This window comes from Sphaeramia orbicularis, unplaced genomic scaffold (genome assembly GCF_902148855.1).
Source record: "Sphaeramia orbicularis unplaced genomic scaffold, fSphaOr1.1, whole genome shotgun sequence".
NCBI lineage: Eukaryota > Metazoa > Chordata > Actinopteri > Kurtiformes > Apogonidae > Sphaeramia > Sphaeramia orbicularis.
The window spans coordinates 1-23,769 of NW_021941534.1; the positions used below are offsets into that span (position 1 = coordinate 1).

Consider the following 23,769-nt stretch of genomic DNA (forward strand, 5'->3'; position numbering starts at 1 on the left):
CTACATCTAAGACACTGCCCTGAGGAATCCCATTATATATATATATATATATATATATATATATATATATATATATATACATACATAATGTCCCACAGATTAATGATCAATACTAATGTGATCAGATAATGATCAGAGTTTTAGTGTGGACTGAAACAGGGTCATTGATTCACCTGTGGCCCAAGAAAAAAACACCTGTAAACTGAGGGTTATTCCACCTTAAGGCCTGAACTGCAAAGGATTATGGGAATGTAAGAGAAAAACAAGGAGAAATAGATTCAAGTTCAAAAAGGAGACTTTGATAAAGGTAGAGCAAAACTGAGGGGCGGGGTTAAAGGTCATGAGGGGCGGGGTTAAAGGTGACAAATGTCGCATCAGGAGAGGACAGACTAGATCCAGTCTGGATTCACTCCTTGTTTGGTTCGTTTCAAACGGACCAGAGTTCGTTTGTTCTCTTTGTTCAGACGGTTTGTGCTGGTGTGGATGAAAACCACTGAACTGTGTTCCAGACCAAACCAGTGAACCCAGACCCAGCTGAAGGTGGTCTGGGGGTGGGTCCATATGGACCCAGACCCAGCTGAAGGTGGTCTGGGCAGGTCCATATGGACCCAGACCCAGCTGAAGGTGGTCTGGGACAGGTCCATATGGACCCAGACCCAGCTGAAGGTGGTCTGGACAGGTCCATATGGACCCAGACCCAGCTGAAGGTGGTCTGGGCAGGTCCATATGGACCCAGACCCAGCTGAAGGTGGTCTGGGCAGGTCCATATGGACCCAGACCCAGCTGAAGGTGGTCTGGGGGTGGGTCCATATGGACCCTGGTGCAGTTGGTTTGAGGTGTGAAAGCAGAGCGGACCTGGTCCCACACAGGTGGTCTTTCCTCCAGTGTAAACGGTGCAGTATTAGTTCCTACTGTCAGTGTAGACAGGCAGAGGTCAAAGGTCAGAGCCAGGCCCATTGTGGTTTGTGTTGGTGGTCTCTGAGCTCCAGTGTGGGTGTGGGTGGAGTCAGTGTTTCTATAAAACATGAGGACATTTCATTTCCAGAACTGTGGTTCGATTTGTCTGATGTGAGTGAAAAGACAAAGAATAAACGACTTCATCAGCTCCAGAAAACTGGACCTGAGTTCAGGAATTCTGTCTCTGGAAAACTGAACGCTGATACAGGACAGATCCAGGTCAGCAGTACGGAACGCCGATGCTTTAGAACGGTCTGGACACAAACTACAGACCTGTTCTGTCTGTGACTCAGACCAGCAGTCACATGACGTCCACATGAGCGCTGTCCTGCACACGTCTGTCTGTCTGCGTCCTTAAATGAATTCTGTTCTATTAGAAACCAAACACTCAAACATCTGTGCAGACGTCTGCATCTGTACAAACCACATGGCTATGACGATCACAAAAACAGCTGACTGTCCACGCTTCTGTCCTCTGACTGTGGACTGAACACTCAAATGGACTCTGCTCATTTCTGTCCAATGGATGGACCAGCTCCACACACCTGGCTTTGTTCACAGATTTATGTCCAGGTACAAACATGTACAATGTGACAGAAAACCGCACCAGAAAGAAAAAAAAAGAAAAAACACATTTGATCCGACCCAAAGCAAGTGGACTCTGGGACGGTCCTGGTGTGAAGACAGCCCCAGTCATTAACGTGGACCAATCAGATTCTTCTCCACCGTCCTGTGGTTGGACACACCTGGATGTACCTCATCCACCTGCACGCCCGCCCCTCCCCTCAGTAACCCCGCCCCCTGGTCCAGTCTGGGTCCTGGTTCATCCTGGTTCTCCCAGTTCTCCTATAGCAGGAGGCAGCGTGTCCTGGTCCTGGTTTCTGGAGGTTCCAGAGCAGCCAGGATGGCCTCGTCGAACACGTTCTTCAGACCACGCTGAGACACAGAACACAACAAAAGGTCAGAGGTCAATACAAAACTAAAGGTCAGAGGTCACTGAGAACAGAGGACACACAGTCAGGTCTGTAGTCCTCTGAAAACCAGAGCCAGAACCAGAACCAGAGACCTGCAGGAGGTGTGGTGGACCTTCAGCTCCTGACAGTAAAACCAGTAAAACCAGAATGTTTTGGTTTTGATTCACTGCTGTTTTCTGTCTTTGATCAGATTTCTCTAAATATTCCGGTCTCTGATCTGCTCTGTGGTCTGGTCTGTGGTCTGGTACCTGGTCTGGTCTCCTGTACCTGGGTCTGGTCTTGCGTACCTGGGTCAGGGCAGAACACTCCAGGTACGTGACGGCCCTCAGGTCTCGGCCCAGCCGGTCTCCGCTCTCCCAGTTCAGGACTCTCTGTTTGTTCTTGGCCAGCCTCTCCAGGGTGTTGGTGTCGTCTCTCAGGTCCATCTGGGTCCCCACCAGCAGGAAGGGGGTCTGGGGGCAGTGGTGGGAGATCTCTGGAACCCACTGAGACCAGAGACAGAAAAACCACATGTAGCTCCAGTCCACCCACAGACAGACTGCCTGAAGACATTGGAACGACTAGAGGGCTAAACAGAGCAAGGAGGACTGTGAGGGATCTGTCACACCCAGGGAACAGACACTTCATTCTCCTGCCCTCTGGAAGGAGATACAGATCCTAGGGAGCCGGACAAACAGACTGAAGAACACCTTTTATCCATGGGCTGTCCGGCTCCTGAATGCAGAACCTCCCCTCCTCCTGGGCATGTGCAATAACAATAGTAGTTTTTAATTGTGCAATGGAAATAGTAGTTTTTATATATTTATTCTTCTTATTCTTCTTTTAACTGTATTTATTGTCTTTTATGCCTTTCAAATTCTTATATGTTTACACTTTATTTTTGCACTGTGGGTGGGAAGTACCACTCCAATTTCATTGTTTGCTTTTTTGCACAATGACAATAAAGGCTATTCTATTCTATTCTATTCTATTCTATTCTATTCTATTCTATTCTATTCTATTCTGTGTTGGAAGTCCTTGTGTTGAGCGTCCACGTTGACGGTCCTCAGATGGTTCCACTCCTACAAACAGCTGCTGAAGCAGGGGTCCAGCTTCTGACCCGCTTCAGTTCTGGCTCTAAATCAGGGGTCTCAAACTCGCGGCCCGGGGGCCAATTGCGGCCGCAGGATCATATTTTGTGGGCCCCTACATGACATCAGTTTAGTGTTGGTGTGGAGTTCTCAAACCAACTTCTGGCTGAGTCTTCCCACACGTTCATGTCCTCCGCCAGGAGAGAGTGTTCACTGGGCTTTGTGTGTTTGTGTGTTTGTGTGTTAGCAGGATAACGCAAAATGTTATGGACAGATTTTCATGAAATTTTCAGGAAATGTTGATACTGGCACAAGGAAGAAATGATTACATTTTGGTGGTGATTGGGGGGGGTCCACGGGGGGGCCCCACTGATTGGCCTTGGTGGAGGTCTGCGCTCTCTGAGTGCTTTTCTTGTTCGGCCCGAGCCCAGACATACATGTCAGCGAGGGCCTATTAGAATCACATGGTTCCGTTATTAGGGACCGAGCTGAAAGGTAAGGCCCTCTCACACAGTGAGACATGCTCGAAAACTCACCAAATTTGGCACGTATGTGAGGTCCGGCGAAAAATTTGATAAAATGCTAAAATTAACCCTGTAGGTGCCAAAATGGGCTCTCTAGCGCCACCTATGTCAAAAAACACAGAAACTGCCATAGCGGCCAGCAGGAATGTCCGAGAGACATGAAACCAATGCCAAAATGTTCCTTACATCGAGCACTACAAATGTTCCAGTGGGCACCAAGAGCTAACTCCAACAGGAAGTCGGTAAATTGCCTTTCAAAGTAAAACCCTCAACTTAAAACTAGTATGAGCCAGTTTGTCATATTGTCTTCTAAATAGCACCAAAAGATAGAGTGAACCCTTCTAAAAAAACTGTGTTCACAAATTTCTAATTAATGTCTTAGTTATTTTTTTATAGGTTCGGAAAAATGCGATGTTTGGGACTAATTTTTAGATTCAAACTTTTCCCCACATGTCATATATCCATACGTTCAGAAAAATCACCCCAACTCTACCGTGCAAAAATTTTTGACATAGGATGTACAGTTATGGATTTATAAAATATTGTTTGTTTTTATGCTTTTTTGGCTTTAACCTGCCATTTGACCCCCTCAACATGCTCAGAAACTCACCAAATTTGTCAGATATGTCATGTCTGGTGAATACTTTCATACAATATCCAAATTAACCCCTTAGGTGCCAAAATGGACTCTGTAGCGCCACCTACACATACAAAATTGCCCCTAGTGGCCAGTAGGAATGTCGTACAGACATGAAACCAACGCCAAAATGTTGGTCTCATCGAGCCCGAAAAATCATACAGTCACACTCATGAGCTAAATCCAACAGGAAGTTGGCAATCTGCCTCTGACTGTACTCGACCCTCAAAGAATTTATTGGAAGGTGCTCTTTTCCACCATCACTGCTTCTTCAGTTCAATCTCTTATTACAAATATGATACATTAATCCACAAAGGAGACTTTCTGTTCTCCTCTAGTCCAAGAATTTTTGAGATACGATGTACGGTTAGAAATTAAACACTGTTTGTTTCAAAGAATAGCTGTCTCCCTCTTCCAGGGTTTAAAGAGGTTAACGACCCTCCAAATTCTCCGCATTCCGATGCCTGAAAGCTGATTGGCTGAATCTTTTCCTGTGGAATGCATACAGTGAAACCACCAGGTGGTGCTGTAAGACCATGAACAGACAGACAGATTCCTAGTGTGACTAAAAACATGACAAGTGTGACAACATGACAACTATAAAAACTCTCCACACAAGAACATTTGAACAATATAGAAAAAATATGAAAATTACATAACAAATGTACAGGGTGGGGAAGCAAAATTTACTATATTTTGAGGCAGGGATTGAAAGACAGTGTATGACCAGTTAGTTTATTGAAAGTCATGAGAATTTATCTGCCACAAGAAAATGTCCATAATAGAAAATGTTTTTATTCTATGTGTCCTCCTTCTTTCTCAATAACTGCCTTCACACGCTTCCTGAAACTTGCGCAAGTTTTCCTCAAATATTGGGGTGACAACTTCTCCAATTCTTCTTTAATAGTATCTTTAAGAAAGTCCACATTGCTGTGTGATGTTCTATTGGTGCATGTTCTAAAACGCCCCAAACAGCAGAATCCAGAGGGTTTAGATCTGGGCTAGAAGGCGCCCATAAACAGGATTCCCAAAAATTGCTAAAGTTGGATTTGCAGAAATCTTGTATTTTTGTAGCTGTGTGGGCTGGAGCACCATCCTGTGTCCATCCATAATTTCCATCTGGGTAGTTTGCTTTAAGCCATGGCAAAACCTGCTATCTGGATGGATTTGGTTGGATCCTTTAGGATTTTGGATTTGAGAGCTTTAATAAAAGCTTTGGTACGTTTTTTGTTGCTTCCTCCACTTCCAGACTTTCTGGTAATAGTTTTGCTCATAGTCATTCTCTTCTTTCCATTCTAAACAGTCTTTATGGACACTCCAACTATTTTGGAAATCTCCTTTGGTGTGACGAGTGCATTCAGCAAATCACACACTCTTTGACGTTTGCTTTCCTGATTACTCATATGGGCAAAAGTTTCTGAAAAGGTATGGATAATAGTGTTAGGTATGATTATGACAGAACGTACAGGAGGCAGAACTAACGGGAGGTGGAACGTATGGGAAGTGGAACACACGGGAGGCGGATCGCCCAGTGCGAGGTCCCGCCCAATGCTGCTTGCAGCTTTAATTTAAATGTAGATTTGGAAGAGATTGCTAGATGTTAAAATAGTGGTGTGATAGAGTAGATTAATTATCAGAAGTATGACACACAATTACTTTGTTTGATGGTTATTCTGCTATGTTTTGCTTTGTGTGTTTAACAAAAGCAGGGGAAAACTAATTTCCCAAAGCCAAAGTTGACATTTTCATGTGCTTGTTTTATATAACAAATTCTCTCTATATTTCACAGATTAAAGAACGCTGAATAGCCAACAATTTGATCTCAACAGTTTACCCAAGGTATGATTTTAGGGGTTTATCTTAATGTTAAAATTTTCATGTACAGTATCATGGTTTAATTTTACATGTTGAATTTATTTTCCAGGTGCTATAGCATGGGATGGAAATGTAAACTATGTACTTTTGAATCAGACAATAGAATAGGATTATTAAAACACTACAGGCTAAAACATGGAAATTGTGGTCGTAGCCAGTCAGTCCCTTGTCTTTACGCTGATTGCCCATGTTCATTCAACACATTTAATGCCCTTCGGACTCATTTATCCTTTGGCTGCTTATACCCTAGCAGGAAGACGACTAGTAACCTTGAAGCACCATATTTGCCTTCCTTTTTAGGAATGGCATGACGACAACAATTGTTGCATTAATTTGAGCAGTATTTACTTCAAGCTGATTCATTCTTTATTTCTGTATTTCAGAGACAGCTTCTGCCTGCAGAGATGGCTATTCCTGCAAAGCTTCGTATCATTTTGGGAGATGATGACATTTGCAAACTGATTTTACCATCAGGCATCCCTAGTAAACTCGAGGACCTTCATGATCATATTCAAGAGACATTTCATATTCCAGGAAAATTTACGTTGATGTATGAAGACATGGACTTTGGTGGCCAGTTTGTCCCTCTGGGATCCACTGAAGAAGTACAGGACAAGGCTACACTAAAGCTTGTAATGACTGAACCAGTTGTCCTAACTCTAAGTGAATGTCCAGAACTTGAATCACCTAATGCAAGTTCCTCCCACTCATCTGGATCTCATGACACACTCCTGTTGTCCTCCTCAGATGAAAGCTCACCATCACACAGGTCTCAGCCATGGCCAGCTAAGTTTGAAATACCTTCATTCTCGTATGATGTTGCCCTTGTGCTGGAAGCAGGAAATCAAGCTTATGAAAAGGACGGTACGCTGCTGAACAGTACAAAAGTGACAAGTAGCATACTTGAGAGGCTAGCAGAGGCAATATTTTTGCTATACCGCATACCCAACTGGGCTTCAAGTTTTAGCTGTGGTAGAAGCCTTAGTAGAGAAGTACCCATGCCTCAAAGAGCCAGGTTCTTTTAATGGATTATATGGTTGGCAACAGAGGATCAAATATAAGATGGGCAATTATCGAACAAAATTAAGAAGTCGACCATTAGCCATTCCAGAGCTGGAGATAAACTCACTCAAAAGAAGTTCTAATGATGAACCATCCCAAAAAGGCATCAAAAGGCCGAAGAAAGCTGAAGTCAACTACCTGCCACCACTGCCATTAGGTGAGACTGAAGACACATTAGAGAACGAGAGACTGGAGTTGCTGAAAGAAGTAAAAAAGAAGAACAATGACAGTGTCATTGCTACAAAAATGGAAAAGTCTTTTTCCTATCGAAGGATAGAAATTGTCAAGAAATGCCCTGCAGTTCAAGACCTTATGGAGCGATGGCCTGCTCTGTTCTGTGAAAATCAGGTAAATCCAGTTCTTATTTCTTTACCCCATTGTTGGAATATTGTCATTTTGCAGGCTGAAAGATAATTAACAAGTTTTTGCAACCTGTAGTATGGAAACATTTTTGAACAAATGGTTAAACTAAATACATTTTGAATGTTGTCGCTTGTTTTGCTGCTCAGTATTACATACTGAGAGAATTATTGTACTATTGTGTCTCAGTCATATTGTATTTTTGTCGTCTTGTTTCAGATCAAAGAGGAGTTCAGAAGGATAACAACAATTCCTCTGGAGCGAACATTTTTGTCAGCATTGGACATGTACACTGCCAAACTCCTGGAAGTATTTCAGACAAAGGGTGGGGTTGCAGGCACCAAAATGAGACCCATGCTGAACTCCGTCAGCCAGGTAAAATGTATAATTGTTTTAAAGTATGTTTTAGAAACTCAACAGAAGTGTCTCTATTCAAAAAAATCATGACTGTTTCTTCTTACTTCCTTTAAAAAAAAACATTTTCTGTTGAATTTTTTAGATTTGCAGTTTTCCAAAATCAATAGCTATCAATTTGTGTAAGAAGACACATTAATATCTGCAATATACTTATGTCTCCCAGCAAGACACAGAAGACAGAAGAAAGGTCATCATCCGCTGCTTGATGGAGTTCCTTGGAGAGTCCGGGGAGGAACTCATCAAAGATTACCAGGTAAATTTCCTGATGATTACCCTGACTCTAGATGTGTGTCTTTTTATCTAATTCAGTAATCTAATCTATGTATGCTGAGCTTTTACAGATACATCACTCATGCCCTTCATGCAGGATTTTTTTTTATGTCAGTTTAATTAACCCATAAAGACTCAAACAGCCACTATCGACAACAAAATATCTGCTGATTTAAAATCTTAATTCTATCAATGCATGTAAATAATTGGTGTAATATACAGTTATTCCTCTTTTCATGGTCATCAGATATGACCATATTTGGACGTTCAGAGGCTCCGTAGTTACCGTGGAAACACCGCCATCTTCTACAACATTGATTCACCAGTAAAGCCCATGGAGTTGGATCAATGACAGTGGATGGACACACTGGGTTCAGTTAATGAGAGATTTTGCTGTAAAACTAATTTTTTCTTCTGGGTTTTTATATATATATATATATATATATATATATATATATATATATATATATATATATAAACCTTTTAATTTACTCTTAGATTTAATGAACGTGATTTAAATATAGAAAAATACATGATTTGCACAAAAAAAGCAAAATACAGAGGATAGTATAATAAATGGTGATAAATAACTTTACAAAGGTTATATTTGCAGAAAAAATTCTTTGGAAGTTGATACAAAAGTTGCTCTGGGTCTTTATGGGTTAATATTAAGTTAATATTAAAATGTGTGAAATTGGCATTTAAATTACAGTAACAGTGACATTTTGACTGGTATTGTATCTTGAATGTTAAAACGCAAACCTTTACCTCTATATACTTTTTTCATGTTGAGGTTGAATAAAAGACACAGACTTATGTTTCGTTTTACTCTACCCTGACTAGCAAGGTATATAGCAACATGTATCCTTTATATAAGCTGACTACCTTTATATTATGCCGTCACACATAGCCAGAGCCATATGTTTTACTTTTCCATCCAGTCATAGGTGTGTTTTGTTTAATGCATAATTAAATGGCTGTGTTTAAAATGATTGCCCTCTTGGGTTTTCACACAGTCGCAGATTACAGGGTGGGGAAGCAAAATGTACACTATTTTGAGGCAGGGATTGAAAGACAGTGTATGACCACTTAGTTTATTGAAAGTCATGAGAATTTATCTGCCACAAGAAAATGTCCATAATAGAAAATGTTTTTATTCTATGTGTCCTCCTTCTTTCTCAATAACTGCCTTCACACGCTTCCTGAAACTTGCGCAAGTGTTCCTCAAATATTGGGGTGACAACTTCTCCCATTCTTCTTTAATAGTATCTTCCAGACTTTCTGGTAATAGTTTTGCTCATAGTCATTCTCTTCTTTCCATTCTAAACAGTCTTTATGGACACTCCAACTATTTTTGAAATCTCCTTTGGTGTGACGAGTGCATTCAGCAAATCACACACTCTTTGACGTTTGCTTTCCTGATTACTCATATGGGCAAAAGTTTGTGAAAAGGTATGGATAATAGTGTTAGGTATGATTATGACATCAGTATATGTTTGGGTTCAAAACAACTGACGTAGTGTCTGCTGAGAAAAAACAACTAAATGTTCAGTGTACATTTGGCTTCCCCACCCTGTACTTTCATTATCAATTTTTTTTTTCCAATTATCACTACATCATAACTTATCTTTAGATAAACTAATTAGAATCATTAGTTATGTAAATACTTAATCAGTGTCTTGACCATTTTATTTGTGCATTAGCCTAATTTGCCACTTCATCCTTGTAACTGACTGACCTATTGTATATTGAGGAACTATTTAAATAAATGTGTCACAGATTGATGTTTGACCACTTATTCACATGATTTGACAGGATGTCGGCAAAGAAGTCATTAAAGAGGACTCCAATCATCATGTCATGAAGATCGTTGTCATCCACACACCAAAGGAAGACTACACCAGTTCGAATGTTCTGATCATCATCGAGGGAAAAGAGGTTTTGGACAAGTGCAGAAGTGTGGTAAAGGCTTGTGTTCTACTCATGGGGTTTATCTATGCCATGAACTTGAGTTATCCACCTAAGTTAAAATACACATTTGAAGTTTTTCAGAAGGTCTTTCTTGAGCCTGATGTCCTGAAGATGTCTCCCAGAGTTCAGGCTTTACACAAAAAACTTTTAAGATAAATGTTTCCATGTGAGTGGGTTTAACTTGTATTTCACTGTAAATACATGTTAGCTAATAATGAGAAGAGGTTAATACGACACACAACATGAAACACAACATACAACACGACACACAACACAGCATGACGCAAAACACAACATACAAATGAGACCACATCACATGACGCACAACACAATATGAAACACAACATACAAATGAGACAACACAACAATATGACGCACAACATGGCATGAAACGCAACCAGACACCCAACTCACAGGACACGACACAGGAAGTGTTATTGGTGTTTACTTAAATATTTTCAGGATGCGCCATTTTACAAAATGACTCCCCTTTTCTAGTTACTATGTGCAATATCATTAAGCAGTGTCTGGAGCTTGCTGTAACATAAGCCCTCATCATAATTGATCCATAGTGGGTTGAAAGCTTAATTGATAACATAATTAACTATTTGTAAAAGTAGTATTGTTGTGAAGTGGAAACGTACAACTGTTATCTTCTGTTGTTCAGTTTTCAGTGGACACATGTTCTGCCCAACATCTTCTGAAATTAAAAAGATGAACAAAAAAAGTTCAAATATCTTAATTAAAATGTAAAAGTTTATAATTTTTTGTGGCACTTTTATGCCTGAGACAGCTTTGAAAAAGTGTATGTTTTGTTATGGCAGCAATTACCAGACTGCGGGGGTTGTGTAATAACTGTACTTTATGAAGTGTTACATTGAACTGTTGAAAGTTAACTTTAAAATACTAAAAGAATATGTAGTCATTCCAATGATGTGTAGTACCACTCTAAAGTGTGGATACACTTTCTCCCTCAGTACTTCAGCACATGGCTGCTGCAGAGGACTGATCCATGCACATCCTCACACAAGAGCTCCGGTTCTACCTCCAGGGATCATTACTTTACGTGTTCTCATGTGAGTGGGGACAGGGCCCGGAACAGTTTCTGTCCTGACCTATTGAATGAGAAAGTCTGTCCACACTTTTGATAGACACTGTAACTGCACTTAAAGTTACATTTCCAGGGTTTGTATGTTCTCTTCAGACCTTGAGAGGTTAAATAAATTAGGTCAAATGTAAAAAAAAAAACTAACTAAATTATAATTGTTTTTCAAGTCCATTTGGAAACACAGTTTTTACTACCTCTTGCAGGAGGTTATGTTAATAAAAGATGCTGTTTTAAAAAAAAGAAAAAAAAAGTTATTTTGTGTTTTATTTCATGATTTGTTAAAGCCCTCAATTAAGAAACTTAAAGTAAAAAACTAGACAAATTAAGAGTGGAATATAATTAAATTTTTAAGAGGTAAAAACTTTGAATATTGTGTTAATGTTACTTAAATAATTCATGAAATAAGGTAAATAAAAGCTAGGTAAATAAACTGAAATACATTATTATAATTTACTGGGGTTTTGTAATAACATGCAAAGGTGTTCTAAAGTGAAATTTACGAGCAAAGGATCTTTGTTAAAGGAATATATATGCAAGTAAAATTTACTTGAGTATGTTTGATTAATTGTTACTAGTAAGTAACTTTTACTTAGGAATTTCCAAAGTAAAATTTACTAATGATTTTATGTGGAAATTGTTGCCTAGGTTTTGTCAAGTAAATGGCACTCCATTTTTTTTTCAGTGTACCGTAGATAGTCTGGTGACAGCATCTGCTGTCAGTGGTTGTCAAGCTAGCCAATCGCGAAGTACCTGGGGAAGTGTGAACGTTAGTCACTTAGTTGAAACATATTCTGGAGTGACACCAAGTAAACAGAAAATATCTGCCATCACTGGGGATGGGAATTGAGAACCGGTTCTTTTTGAGAACCAGATCCCAGTAGCTTGATTTCTTGGAATCGTTTGCCTGCTTAACGATTCTGTTTATCGACTCCACCTTCGTTGCACATGCGCGATGACGTCACACGTACGCTGCGTTGTTTTGGTCAGAACGAGACAACATGGAGTTGAAGCAGAGACGGACTAAACAGACTACACCAGGTCCAAACAGACTACACCAGGTCTACACAGACCACACCAGGTCCAAGCAGACCACACCAGGTCCAAACAGACCACACCAGGTCTACACAGACTACACCAGGTCTACACAGACCACACCAGGTCTAAACAGACCACACCAGGTCCAAACAGACCACACCAGGTCCAAGCAGACCACACCAGGTCCAAACAGACCACACCAGGTCCAAGCAGACCACACCAGGTCTACACAGACCACACCAGGTCCAAGCAGACTACACCAGGTCCAAGCAGACTACACCAGGTCCAAGCAGACCACACCAGGTCCAAGCAGACTACACCAGGTCCAAGCAGACCACACCAGGTCTACACAGACTACACCAGGTCCAAACAGACTACACCAGGTCCAAGCAGACTACACCAGGTCCAAGCAGACCACACCAGGTCCAAGCAGACCACACCAGGTCTACACAGACCACACCAGGTCTACACAGACCACACCAGGTCCAAACAGACCACACCAGGTCTACACAGACCACACCAGGTCTACACAGACCACACCAGGTCCAAGCAGACCACACCAGGTCCAAACAGACCACACCAGGTCTACACAGATCACACCAGGTCTACACAGACCACAGCAGGTCCAGTTGAACTCCGTCAGATCTTCCATTTCTTCTAAAGGTGGAATCCCTCCAGTCTGTTCAAACATTCGTCCACATGTGATTCATCTGATTCTCTACTCAGCGGTGCTTGTGAATCTAGTGTCAGAGTGAACACCAGGCCGTCATCTGGGCCCAGTTCTGGTTCTGGTGCGGGACACAAACGTCGTACCCCCTCAGATACAAGTTTCTGAAGGTAGAGGAAAGGAAATGAGGAGCACAACAACAGAAGACGAGCAGAGTGGAACCGGTTCCAATGTGGCGTCATCTGTTCTTCTTATTAGTTCATACTGTGTATGTTCTATTTTCTGTGCAGATGGAAACAGAACAGACAGTTCATGCAGACACACCTGTTTGGACTTTTTTATTCCCTCAGCCAATGAGAATTGAAAAGAGAATCAGATCAATAAGCAAAACTGATAATGGAATCAGAATTGTTAAATTCTTATCAATTCCCATCCCTAGCCATCACCCAGTTCCAGCCAAGTCTCTCTCAAAACATGCCATTAAGAGAAAGGTTGGCAACGAGCACAGGAAATTTCAGGAAAAGTGGGAGACGGAATATTTTTGGTCCAGCTCAGGGACACCGCTATGAGCGTCATATGTACAGAGAAAGATGTGATGTATAAGGAACATGTCTGACGTCATGACTCTACTAGACATGCTGAGGAGTTTACAAAATACCAGGGAGATGAGAGAAACAACCGGGTCACCAATCTGAAAAAACTGTCTATTGAGGAAACAAGTTTTATTGAAGAAAGAGAATGAAGCAGCAGTGGAAGCAGCTACGAGGTGAATGAGACGACCGCCAGGGCCGGAAAGACGTTCAGAGAAGGAGAGTTCATCAGAACGTGCATGGTACTAGCTGTGAGTAAAGAAGCCCTGTTTTTGTGGAATACTTAGTGCGGCCCAGCCGGACCCAGACTGGACCTCCAGTGCCCCCCCCCCAGGTCAGTTGAGTTTGAGACCCCTGCTCTAATGCTGCGTTTCCACTACATGGAACCGGCTCGACTGGACTCCACTCTGGTACCAGGTCCTATTCCAGACCCTTTCCATTCCAGATACTCCCCACTTTCCAGTACCTGGTCGTCATAGCGATGCGGTGCGTTCCTTCTGTGTGCTCTGCTCACAGTTGCTGATAAACTCACTGTTGTCTGGTCAAACTTCTGCTGAATGTTTACGTCGTCCACCACAGACTGAACCTGCTGACTGACTGGTGTGGTTTTACAGTTTACTGTCATCATGAGCATTCACCTACCCACAGATTTACTGTCAACTTCTGCATCTGGTTTTTGTAAAAGGGCGGGGCACAGAAACGACTCTGACCAATCAGTGGTCTGCAGTGTTTACACAGTGTCACCTTTAGTATCTGGTCCTGGAACCTCAGCGGAGGTGAGACCAAAAAACTAGTACCAGGTACCAGATTCCAGGTCCTTTCATGTAATGGAAAGGCAAAAAGGCTGAGTCAAATCGAGTCGGTACCACGTAGTGGAAACGCGACATAAATGCTGTAATGTTCGGTCGGCCGCTCTGTCTGCTTCAGTATTTATTGGTATTTGACCCAGACTGACCTTCTCTTTGACGTTCTCGAAGGACGAAGGTGACACCACGGAGAAACAGACGAGGAAGACGTCGGTCTGAGGGTAGCTGAGGGGGCGGAGCTGGTCGTAGTCCTCCTGACCTGAGGACGGAGCCACACCTCCATGAAACCACCACAGCCCCGCCCCCCCATGTGTCTATGGTTACTCCCAAAGGTTAGAGGCGGGGCTTAGTTTTACCTGCGGTGTCGAACAGTCCCAGAGTGTACGGCTCTCCTCCGATCATCACCGTCACCGCATAGTTATCGAACACCTGGGGAGGAGCAAAGCATGATGGGAGTTTAAAACAGACAGAACCTTGTGGATCTGAAACCTGATTACAAACGCGTCCATGAAAGGGTTCGACTGATAAAGGCAGCACCCTTATCTGGTTTGAAACGCGTCCAATCGAGTAACGAGGCGCCGCCTAACTTTCACCCAATCACGTGTCACCACTGAAGATCATGTGACGCTCAGGTAGCAGCGCAGGCGCGGCCATTCCCTCCAGTTGCAGGGGTTTCAATCATTTTCAGAGAAAACAGTTATTTGTTAAAAGTAGGAGGCTCTTCCCAGACGGCAGGGTGGGGTCCAGCCCTGGTGGGGGGTACACAGGGGGTGAAGCCTCCCTATGCCACATTCAAACAAAATGACTGTTTCCAGTCCTCATGTGACCTCATGTGACCTCATGTGACCTTGTAATGGAAATATTACTTATATTCATATATATTCATGTATTTCATATATCATATGGGTTTCTAACTTTATTTCAGATAGTGTGACTTGTTCTGTGTGGTGTCCAGAGTAGAAGGCCAGGCCAACACCTGAGCAGAATAGAGACAATTTCTCACAGGGGTCTTATCTCTAAGTTCCTGACACTAGCCAAAACACTTTCTACACATCATAATTTTCTCATGGGAGACAGAAGACTACAGGGTGATTTGTATTTTTGGGTTCAGAACGTCTCAGTCTTTGTCTGAGTGATATCTCTTTCTATGGAGCTCCAAATAAAGTGATTTCTTTGACACTGAACGTTTGATCTTATCCTTCATTATTATAGACGAATTAGTAGGGTAACATTTTTTCCATAACAATTTGGTGTCAGAAGTGGGATAGCTGAAGATCCGCTGTGGGACACTCGACGACGTCGGAAGGGTCGCGCCCAAGAACGGCAAGAAAGCAAGTTCTCCTCTACCTCGATTCTAGCTTTGAGAGACGAGAGATTCCGACTGTCAGAGTGGCATAGACGAATTATTATAGACGAATTAGTAGAGTAACATTTTTTCCATAACAACCTCATTTTGTGAGCAGTTGTACATGTGAGCCCAGCTGTGTGCCTGTATGTGAGTGCAGAGCTCAGAACAGCACAGACTAAAAACACACTGACCTGCTCCAAACTACGTCTGCTGATCTGCATTTCCATTATTCTTTGTATTCATATTATTATTCATATATATTTGTACATTTTATATTTGTCGAAGGTCAGATCACCTTTAAAATGACAGTCGTTTGATAAACACACACATGCTCCTGGATCTGGTCTAAATCTGATGGTCTCATTCATTCAGACCGGCAGATCCGATCACCACATGGGCCCTGGAAGATCCGACAGAAGTCTGTGGAACTGAAAATGGACAAATGTGCAGAGAACTGCACCTGCACACATACAGGTTTAATAAGGGACATGAGCTGGCTTTGGATCTGTGCCAGTCCATGTAAATATTTGTCATAAAGTTTCCTGAAGCTGCTTTGTTCTGTTTAAATGTGAATATTTCAGATTCTATTTCCAACCACCGTCATTCATTATGGATTTTGGGAAATTTGTTTACATAGAAACTATTAGTTTCCATCTGACATGTCTCCAGTCCAGTCAGTCGGACTGTCACTGATAACCCCTCCCATAAATTAGCTGCACATGTAGCTGCGTTCAGGTGCATGTGTTGTGCTGGGACAACTCAAACTGGTAGATGTCATTAGTGGTTCAGGTGAAGGGGGCGTGGTCAACTCAGACTCATGGACACACAGGTGAAGCATGAAGGCATTGTGGGTAATTTGAATAGAAGAACGACTCATAAACAAATGACTCATGAACGAACAACTCATAAATGAACGGCTTGCAACGAATCGGTTCTTATCGTTCACTGCAAAGAGCCGTTCAAAAGACTCGACTCCTCCGTAAACGTCACACCTCTGCCTGTCTGAGCGAGTCAGGACAGAGAACAGCAGTTCGATATCAACGCACATGAACGCACCACAGTTCACTGACGCTAACGGTAACAGCGTTAGATTACCTGTTACTGGAAAACAATAATGGCGTTAGTAACACCGCTGTTTTTAACGCCGTTATTCCCAACACTGATACGTACACAGATTTATTTTTTTCATGATCGGGCAGGAGGTTTCTAATCTGGTGCTGGGCGGCAGAAAAGACCTGACCTGGGCTCCAGAGCGGAAAGCTGCCGGTGACACAGATTCAAACAGGAAAGCCCTGGGTCGGTTTGGTCCGGTCAACATGTCCGTGCTGGATCGATTTTTGTCATATTGAATTTTAAACGAATTGTGTTTGAGAATACTGAATTAAAAAACTTTTCTTTTTTTGAATAATTGAAATCAGATTATGAAACTGTGTGTGCAAAAAAAAAAAAAAAATCAACTAAAAAAAAATTCTATTTACAAAATACAACTGTTGAATATCTAACGGCACAGATTTCCTTCCATAGTTATTATTGGACTGTTGAACTGGTTCTGATCCACGTGAAATCCTCCTGGTCTGAATGTAGAACCTGAACCAAAACCAGCTGATGGTTTGACGTGTGTGTGTGTGTGTGTGTGTGTGGTTGCTGTGGTTACTGACCGTGGGGACGTACTCCGACGGGAACTTGTTGGTGGTGTATGAGATGAGGAGGCAGGTCTTCCCCACAGCACCATCACCTACAACCACACATTTAATAGTCTGCATCTGAGGAGGAGAAGGAGGAGGAGGAGGAGAAGGAGAAGGAGGAGAAGGAGGAGGAGGAGGAGGAGGAGGAGGTGTGTTATGTCCATATATCCGTGTCCACATTTACATTTCATATAAATGTGTGTGTGTGTGTGACAGTTCAGGACATCCTGTTACACACACGTGTCTGTTTTTCCTCATGAACATCAGATCCGTGCGGTGGATCCTTTAGTTCTAGAAAAACCCGTCGTCGTCTTTAAATCTGAACTACATTCATCATCAGACGCAGACGTTCTGTCGTGGATCAAATCAACTCTGAGATTTAATGTTTGAAAGCAGGCGTTCGGGCCAGGAAGTGTTTGTGACACTAAAGGTACACATGTTAGAACAGATGAACCTGAGGGTCAAAGGTCAAAGGTTAACCCACAGTACCTAGCATTAGCATTAGCATTAGCACACAGTAGTATCAGTGAGCTGCCATTGAAGATGTTCAGGGACCGACTCCAGATCAGCATCAGCACCGTTGTCATGGATACGGACAGGAGAATGAACCTGGGCCTGAATCTGGACCTGGACTTGAACAGTGGACCAGACACATGAGTCCCAGACCTGGACACCTGATCAGATCAGGATGGACGTAGACATCAGGCCTAAACCGGGTCTAAATCTGGTCTGAACTGGGTCTGAACCGGATCTGCACCTGGTCTGAACTGGGTCTGAACCCAGTCTGGACTGGGTCTGAACCGGATCTGAGCCAGGTCTGAACTGGGTCTGAACCGGATCTGCACCTGGTCTGAACTGGGTCTGAACCCAGTCTGGACTGGGTCTGAACCGGATCCGAGCCAGGTCTGAACTGGGTCTGAACCCAGTCTGGACTGGGTCTGAACCGGATCTGAGCCAGGTCTGAACTGGGTCTGAACCGGATCTGCACCTGGTCTGAACTGGGTCTGAACCCAGTCTGGACTGGGTCTGAACCGGATCTGAGCCAGGTCTGAACCGGATCTGCACCTGGTCTGAACTGGATCTGAACCCAGTCTGGACTGGGTCTGAACCGGATCTGAGCCAGGTCTGAACTGGGTCTGAACCCAGTCTGGACTGGGTCTGAACCGGATCTGAGCCAGGTCTGAACCGGATCTGCACCTGGTCTGAACTGGGTCTGAACCCAGTCTGGACTGGGTCTGAACCGGATCTGAGCCAGGTCTGAACTGGGTCTGAACCCAGTCTGGACTGGGTCTGAACCGGATCTGAGCCGGATCTGCACCTGGTCTGAACACAGTCTGGACTGGGTCTGAACCGGATCTGAGCCAGGTCTGAACCGGATCTGCACCTGGTCTGAACTGGGTCTGAACCCAGTCTGGACTGGGTCTGAACCGGATCTGAGCCAGGTCTGAACTGGGTCTGAACCCAGTCTGGACTGGGTCTGAACCGGATCTGAGCCAGGTCTGAACTGGGTCTGAACCGGATCTGCACCTGGTCTGAACTGGGTCTGAACCCAGTCTGGACTGGGTCTGAACCGGATCTGAGCCAGGTCTGAACTGGGTCTGAACCGGATCTGCACCTGGTCTGAACACAGTCTGGACTGGGTCTGAACCGGATCTGAGCCAGGTCTGAACTGGGTCTGAACCGGATCTGCACCTGGTCTGAACCCAGTCTGGACTGGGTCTGAACCGGATCTGAGCCAGGTCTGAACTGGGTCTGAACCGGATCTGCACCTGGTCTGAACACAGTCTGGACTGGGTCTGAACCGGATCTGAGCCAGGTCTGAACTGGGTCTGAACCGGATCTGCACCTGGTCTGAACCCAGTCTGGACTGGGTCTGAACCGGATCTGAGCCAGGTCTGAACTGGGTCTGAACTGGATCTGCACCTGGTCTGAATCTGGTCTAAAGTGAGTCTGAACCGGATCTGAGCCAGGTCTGAACCGGGCCTGAACCTGGTCTCAGTACCAGACCGGTTCCGTTTGGTCTGTCAGTCCCTGTTCGTGGTTGGATTCCAGTCCATCTCCTCATGGGGGCGTGGCCTTCAGTCTGTAAACAGGTCGGACAAATGCCCAGTGTCCGTGGCGGTGGACGTCATGTGACCGTCCAGACGCTGGTCCTCATTTAGTGGACAATGGGACGGGTCCATCAGTGGGTCTGAGTGGACGTTTGGCAACAGTCAACACATTTTTACAGTAATTTAATCCAACGAGGAATTTAGCGAGCAGACAGACGAGTGAGCCAGAGGACAGGAGGACAAAGCTGACATCTGAGTCTGGATTCTGTTCACTTTAGTTTATTTTGTTTTAATTACAAAAACTAGTAGAACTGGAAACTAAATGAAACAAAAACAGCCAAAGTCGTCAATAAAATGAACCAAATGAATAAGAAATTTAAAATATATAAATAAATAAACAAACAAATAAATAATCCAACACTGACCCTTCATGTTACATATATTTAGACTAAAGGGAAGGATTTCACTGGTGTTTATTCGTACTTTTCCTTCAGTACCTGAACTGAACCCTTCAGAATAAACAGGAAACAAACCTGATATCTAGTTCATAATAATCATAATAATAATAATAATAATAATGATAATAATAGTTACTGATTCACAAATGTATGATTTAATTCCTTTCATTGTTTTTTCTTTCATATTTTCTGTGCCTTCCTTGGAGCCAGCCTCAGTTTTGTGCTTTTTTCAGGTGAATGTGTGAGTTGAACTGAACAGGTTTCAAACTCCAGCACAAACACATCCTCTTCTGCTCACACTGTCATCTGCATTGATTCTGTTTTGGACTAAGCTAATAAAGCAGCTAACAAACTGACATCTGACACAAACATCTGATGAAACACAGTTTGAACTCCTGAGGAAATAAACGGAACTTTTCAGACATGTGTCCTGTTTTAAGGAGGACTTTAATTATTGATTTAAGGGAAACTTAGTAAAGGGGAAACCGTTTCAGCAGCAGCAGTTAGCATCTTTAGCTTCACTAAGCTAACGGTCAAAACTCCAACCATGAAAACACTGAGGAACCAACTGTGTCCACCAGTTTCAGCCCAAAGCTGAAGCTGTTCTTCTGCTAAATGTAGGAAAACTCAGTTTCAGCTCTTACCTTAACTGTCTGCAGCCGCACCAGACACAGCACTGATGCCTTCACGGACCTCCTCCGCTAACAACTACAGTTCAGCCGTGCCGCGTTCAGGAACCTCCTCCTCTAACAACAACAGTTCGGCCGTGCCGCGTTCAGGGACCTCCTCCAGTAAAAACAATAGTTTGGCCGTGCTGCATTCATGAACCTCCTCTTTTACAATGTTTGGACTGTGCTGCGTTCAGGGACCTACTCATAAAAAAACAACAACAAACAAACATAGTACGATCGTGCTACGTTCACTGTCTCCTCCTTTAACAGTTAGAAAGGCCAAGTTGCATTCAGGGACCCCATTTAAACAACTATATATATATATATATATATATATATATATATATATATATATATATATATATATGTTTGTTTGTTTTTTAAATTTTGTTAATTTTGTTGTGCATGTAATTACTGATGAGGACAGTTCAATCATTTAGCAGCAAAAAAATCAAATCAAATCATATAAATAAAAACAGAACCTACGGTCCATGGTTTCCTCATAAATGCACTGGTTCCATTTTTGCCTTTAATTCTTTCTTTGTTTTGTGTGTTTTGTTCGTGGACCACTAGAGGGAGTCCAACTCCACTCTGTCTGTGTTTTTCATCCGTTAAAGTCACATTAATGCAGTTTTTTGTTTTTCTCCTCATTTACTGACGCTGATGTTTGTGTTTATTAAATATGTTTATTCGTGTCAGATTCATTTGGGGTGAAAACATGTTTGTTTTTCTAGTGTTTTATTTACGTTTTGCTTCATTTCTTCATTTCGTCTGGACTTAAAATGTTTATTTTTTATGTCATGTGTCTGAAAACATTGTTTTATTTCATGTAAAAGATTAAAATGTAACAGATGAAAAACACGTGTAAAAGATGCAAAAGTAAAAAAACAAAATAAAACAAAAAACCTTTGAATTTCAAAATGAAAATGACATAAAATGGATGTACTAATTTAATTTAATTTAATTTGATTTAATTTAATTTGATTTTTAAAACTTTTTTGTAGTTCCTGTTAAAAACTTATCAAATCCAAACTACTGCTGTTTTCTGTGTTTTATGTTTTAACTGTAAACACTGTTTATGGTCATTTATTCAATAGAAATAATTCCATGTGAATAAAATATATTTTTAGATGTGTTTAAATGTGTTCATTTAGTTTTTTTGATTTTGATTTTTGTCTTTGTTGCTCCATGTGGACTTTTTACAACCTTTTCAACATGTTTTTATCAATTATTATTATTATTATTATTATTATTATTATTATTATTATTATTATTATTATTATTATTATTCAGGGTTTTTTGTGTTCATTTTATTCATTATTGTATTTATTTCATTCTTTATTTTGTCATTTTTCAAAAGTTTTTTTATTTTTTTATTTTATCGATTGTCATTTTTGTTCTTTTTTTTTTAGATTGGGTTCATTTTTTAAAGGATTTTCTTCATAATTTAGTGGGGTTTTTTTTGTTCATATTCACACAACAGAGACACAACACACACAACACACACACTGCCATGAATGCTGCATTCACTGCCCTGAACGGTACATTCACTGCCCTGAATGGTGCATTCACTGCAAGAACAAATGGTGCATTTATGGCCCTAATGGTGCATTCAAAGCCCTGGATGGTGAATTCACTGACTCCTGTAGAAGAAACGCTAACATTTACAGTCCAACTTTTTTTTAAACTATGACTTTATTTTTATTAAATTATGATTCTTTTTGTATTTGACTTGATTGTTGTAAAATCACTGGGTTTTTTTTTCTCTATATTTTATTTCTATTTTCTCTATATTTTATTTCTACATTTTCTATATTTTATTTCTATATTCTCTATATTTTATTTCTACATTTTCTATATTTTATTTCTATATTCTCTATATTTTATTTCTACATTTTCTATATTTTATTTCTACATTTTCTATATTTTATTTCTACATTTTCTATATTTTATTTCTACATTTTCTATATTTTATTTCTACATTTTCTATATTTTATTTCTATATTCTCTGACTTCCTCCTGATGTTCACAGGTGTGTTTACAGGTGTTTTTATTTCCGTCTGCGGCCCGTGCAGATGCTGTGGTTGGTTGAACCCCTTTCTCCAGGTCTTGGTCCCTCCCACTTTCAGGGGTGGGTGCAGTGCATTGTGGGAAATCCCTTCCTCTGCATTGTCTTCAGTCTGTGCTTTCAGATCTGCGGTGGATGGATTATGTAACTGCACATACGTCCACTGAACCCCACTGCACCAGCACACACACCCCCACCCCATCTGCCCCCCCTCACCTCCATCTGCCCCCCCCCCCCATCTGCCCCCCCCTCACCTCCATCTGCCCCCCCCTTCGTCTATTCTGACCTCCTCCTCTGCTGGGAGCCCAGCCTGTGCACCCGTCCTTCTCCCTCCACTCCTCCATCCATCTCCTCCTTTTTAATTAACCCTCCTCTTCCTCTCTGACTCATCTCCCCTCCCCCTCCTCTGCCTCTGGTCTCCCCCCTCCCCTCCTGTTTTCCTCCCTCCCTCTCTCTCTCTCTCTCTCTCTCTCTCTCTCTCTCTCTCTTCATCCTCTCCAGTATTTTCTCAGTCGGTCGCTGTGAAAGGCAGAACACACAGACGGCAGGTAAAGGATGGAAACACTCTCCTCTTCTCCTCCTCTTCTCCTCCTCCTCCTCTTCTCCTCCTCTTCTCCTCCTCCTCCTCTTCTCCTCCTCCTCTGTTTGCGTTCATGTTATTTCTCTGCTGATGCTCTTACTGCTGTGTGTGTTGGACTGATGCTGCCGTAGGTGTGTGTGCGTGTGTGTGCGTGTGTGTGCGTGTGTGTGTGTGTGCGTGTGTGTGTGTGTGTCGGACTGAAAATGGCAGCAGACGACGATGCTTTTACTGCATTTGACTCCTTCATACATGGTGTTCAGATGAGTGTGTGTGTGTGTGTGTGTGTGTGTGTGTGGGGGGGGGGGTCATGTGTTTGGGCTGCAGCAAAGTGCATGTGTGTGTGTATATGTGTGTATGTGTGCATTTATTTATGTGAATATGTGTGTATATACGTGTACATATATGTGTGTATTTATATGTGTTTGTTGTGTGTATATATTTGTGCATGTTTGTGTGTATATGTGTGTATTTGTGTGTGTGTATATGTGTTTATTTATGTGAAAATGTGTGTATATTTGTATATACATGTGTGTATTTATATGTGTTTGTTGTGTGTATTTGTGTATAAATGTGTGCATATTTGTG

General features: G+C 42.2%; 1 protein-coding gene across 2 annotated transcripts; it reads right to left on the reverse strand.

The window, feature by feature from the left end:
- Window positions 1-1,659: 1,659 nt before the first annotated feature.
- LOC115416043 (cell division control protein 42 homolog) lies at window positions 1,660-20,678 on the reverse strand. 2 transcript variants are annotated; one of them, XM_030129746.1, is made up of 6 exons: window positions 20,510-20,678; window positions 17,330-17,434; window positions 14,680-14,752; window positions 14,473-14,582; window positions 2,219-2,416; window positions 1,660-1,893 (listed from the first exon to the last, which is right to left on the reverse strand). In XM_030129746.1, exons 2-6 carry the CDS (start codon window positions 17,432-17,434, stop codon window positions 1,804-1,806), a joined length of 576 nt encoding a protein of 191 aa, XP_029985606.1. In that variant the 5' UTR covers window positions 20,510-20,678; the 3' UTR covers window positions 1,660-1,803. The 2 variants fall into 2 exon arrangements, with proteins under 2 accessions (XP_029985606.1, XP_029985607.1); XM_030129747.1 differs by lacking the exon at window positions 20,510-20,678 and adding an exon at window positions 18,023-18,113.
- Window positions 20,679-23,769: the final 3,091 nt, after the last annotated feature.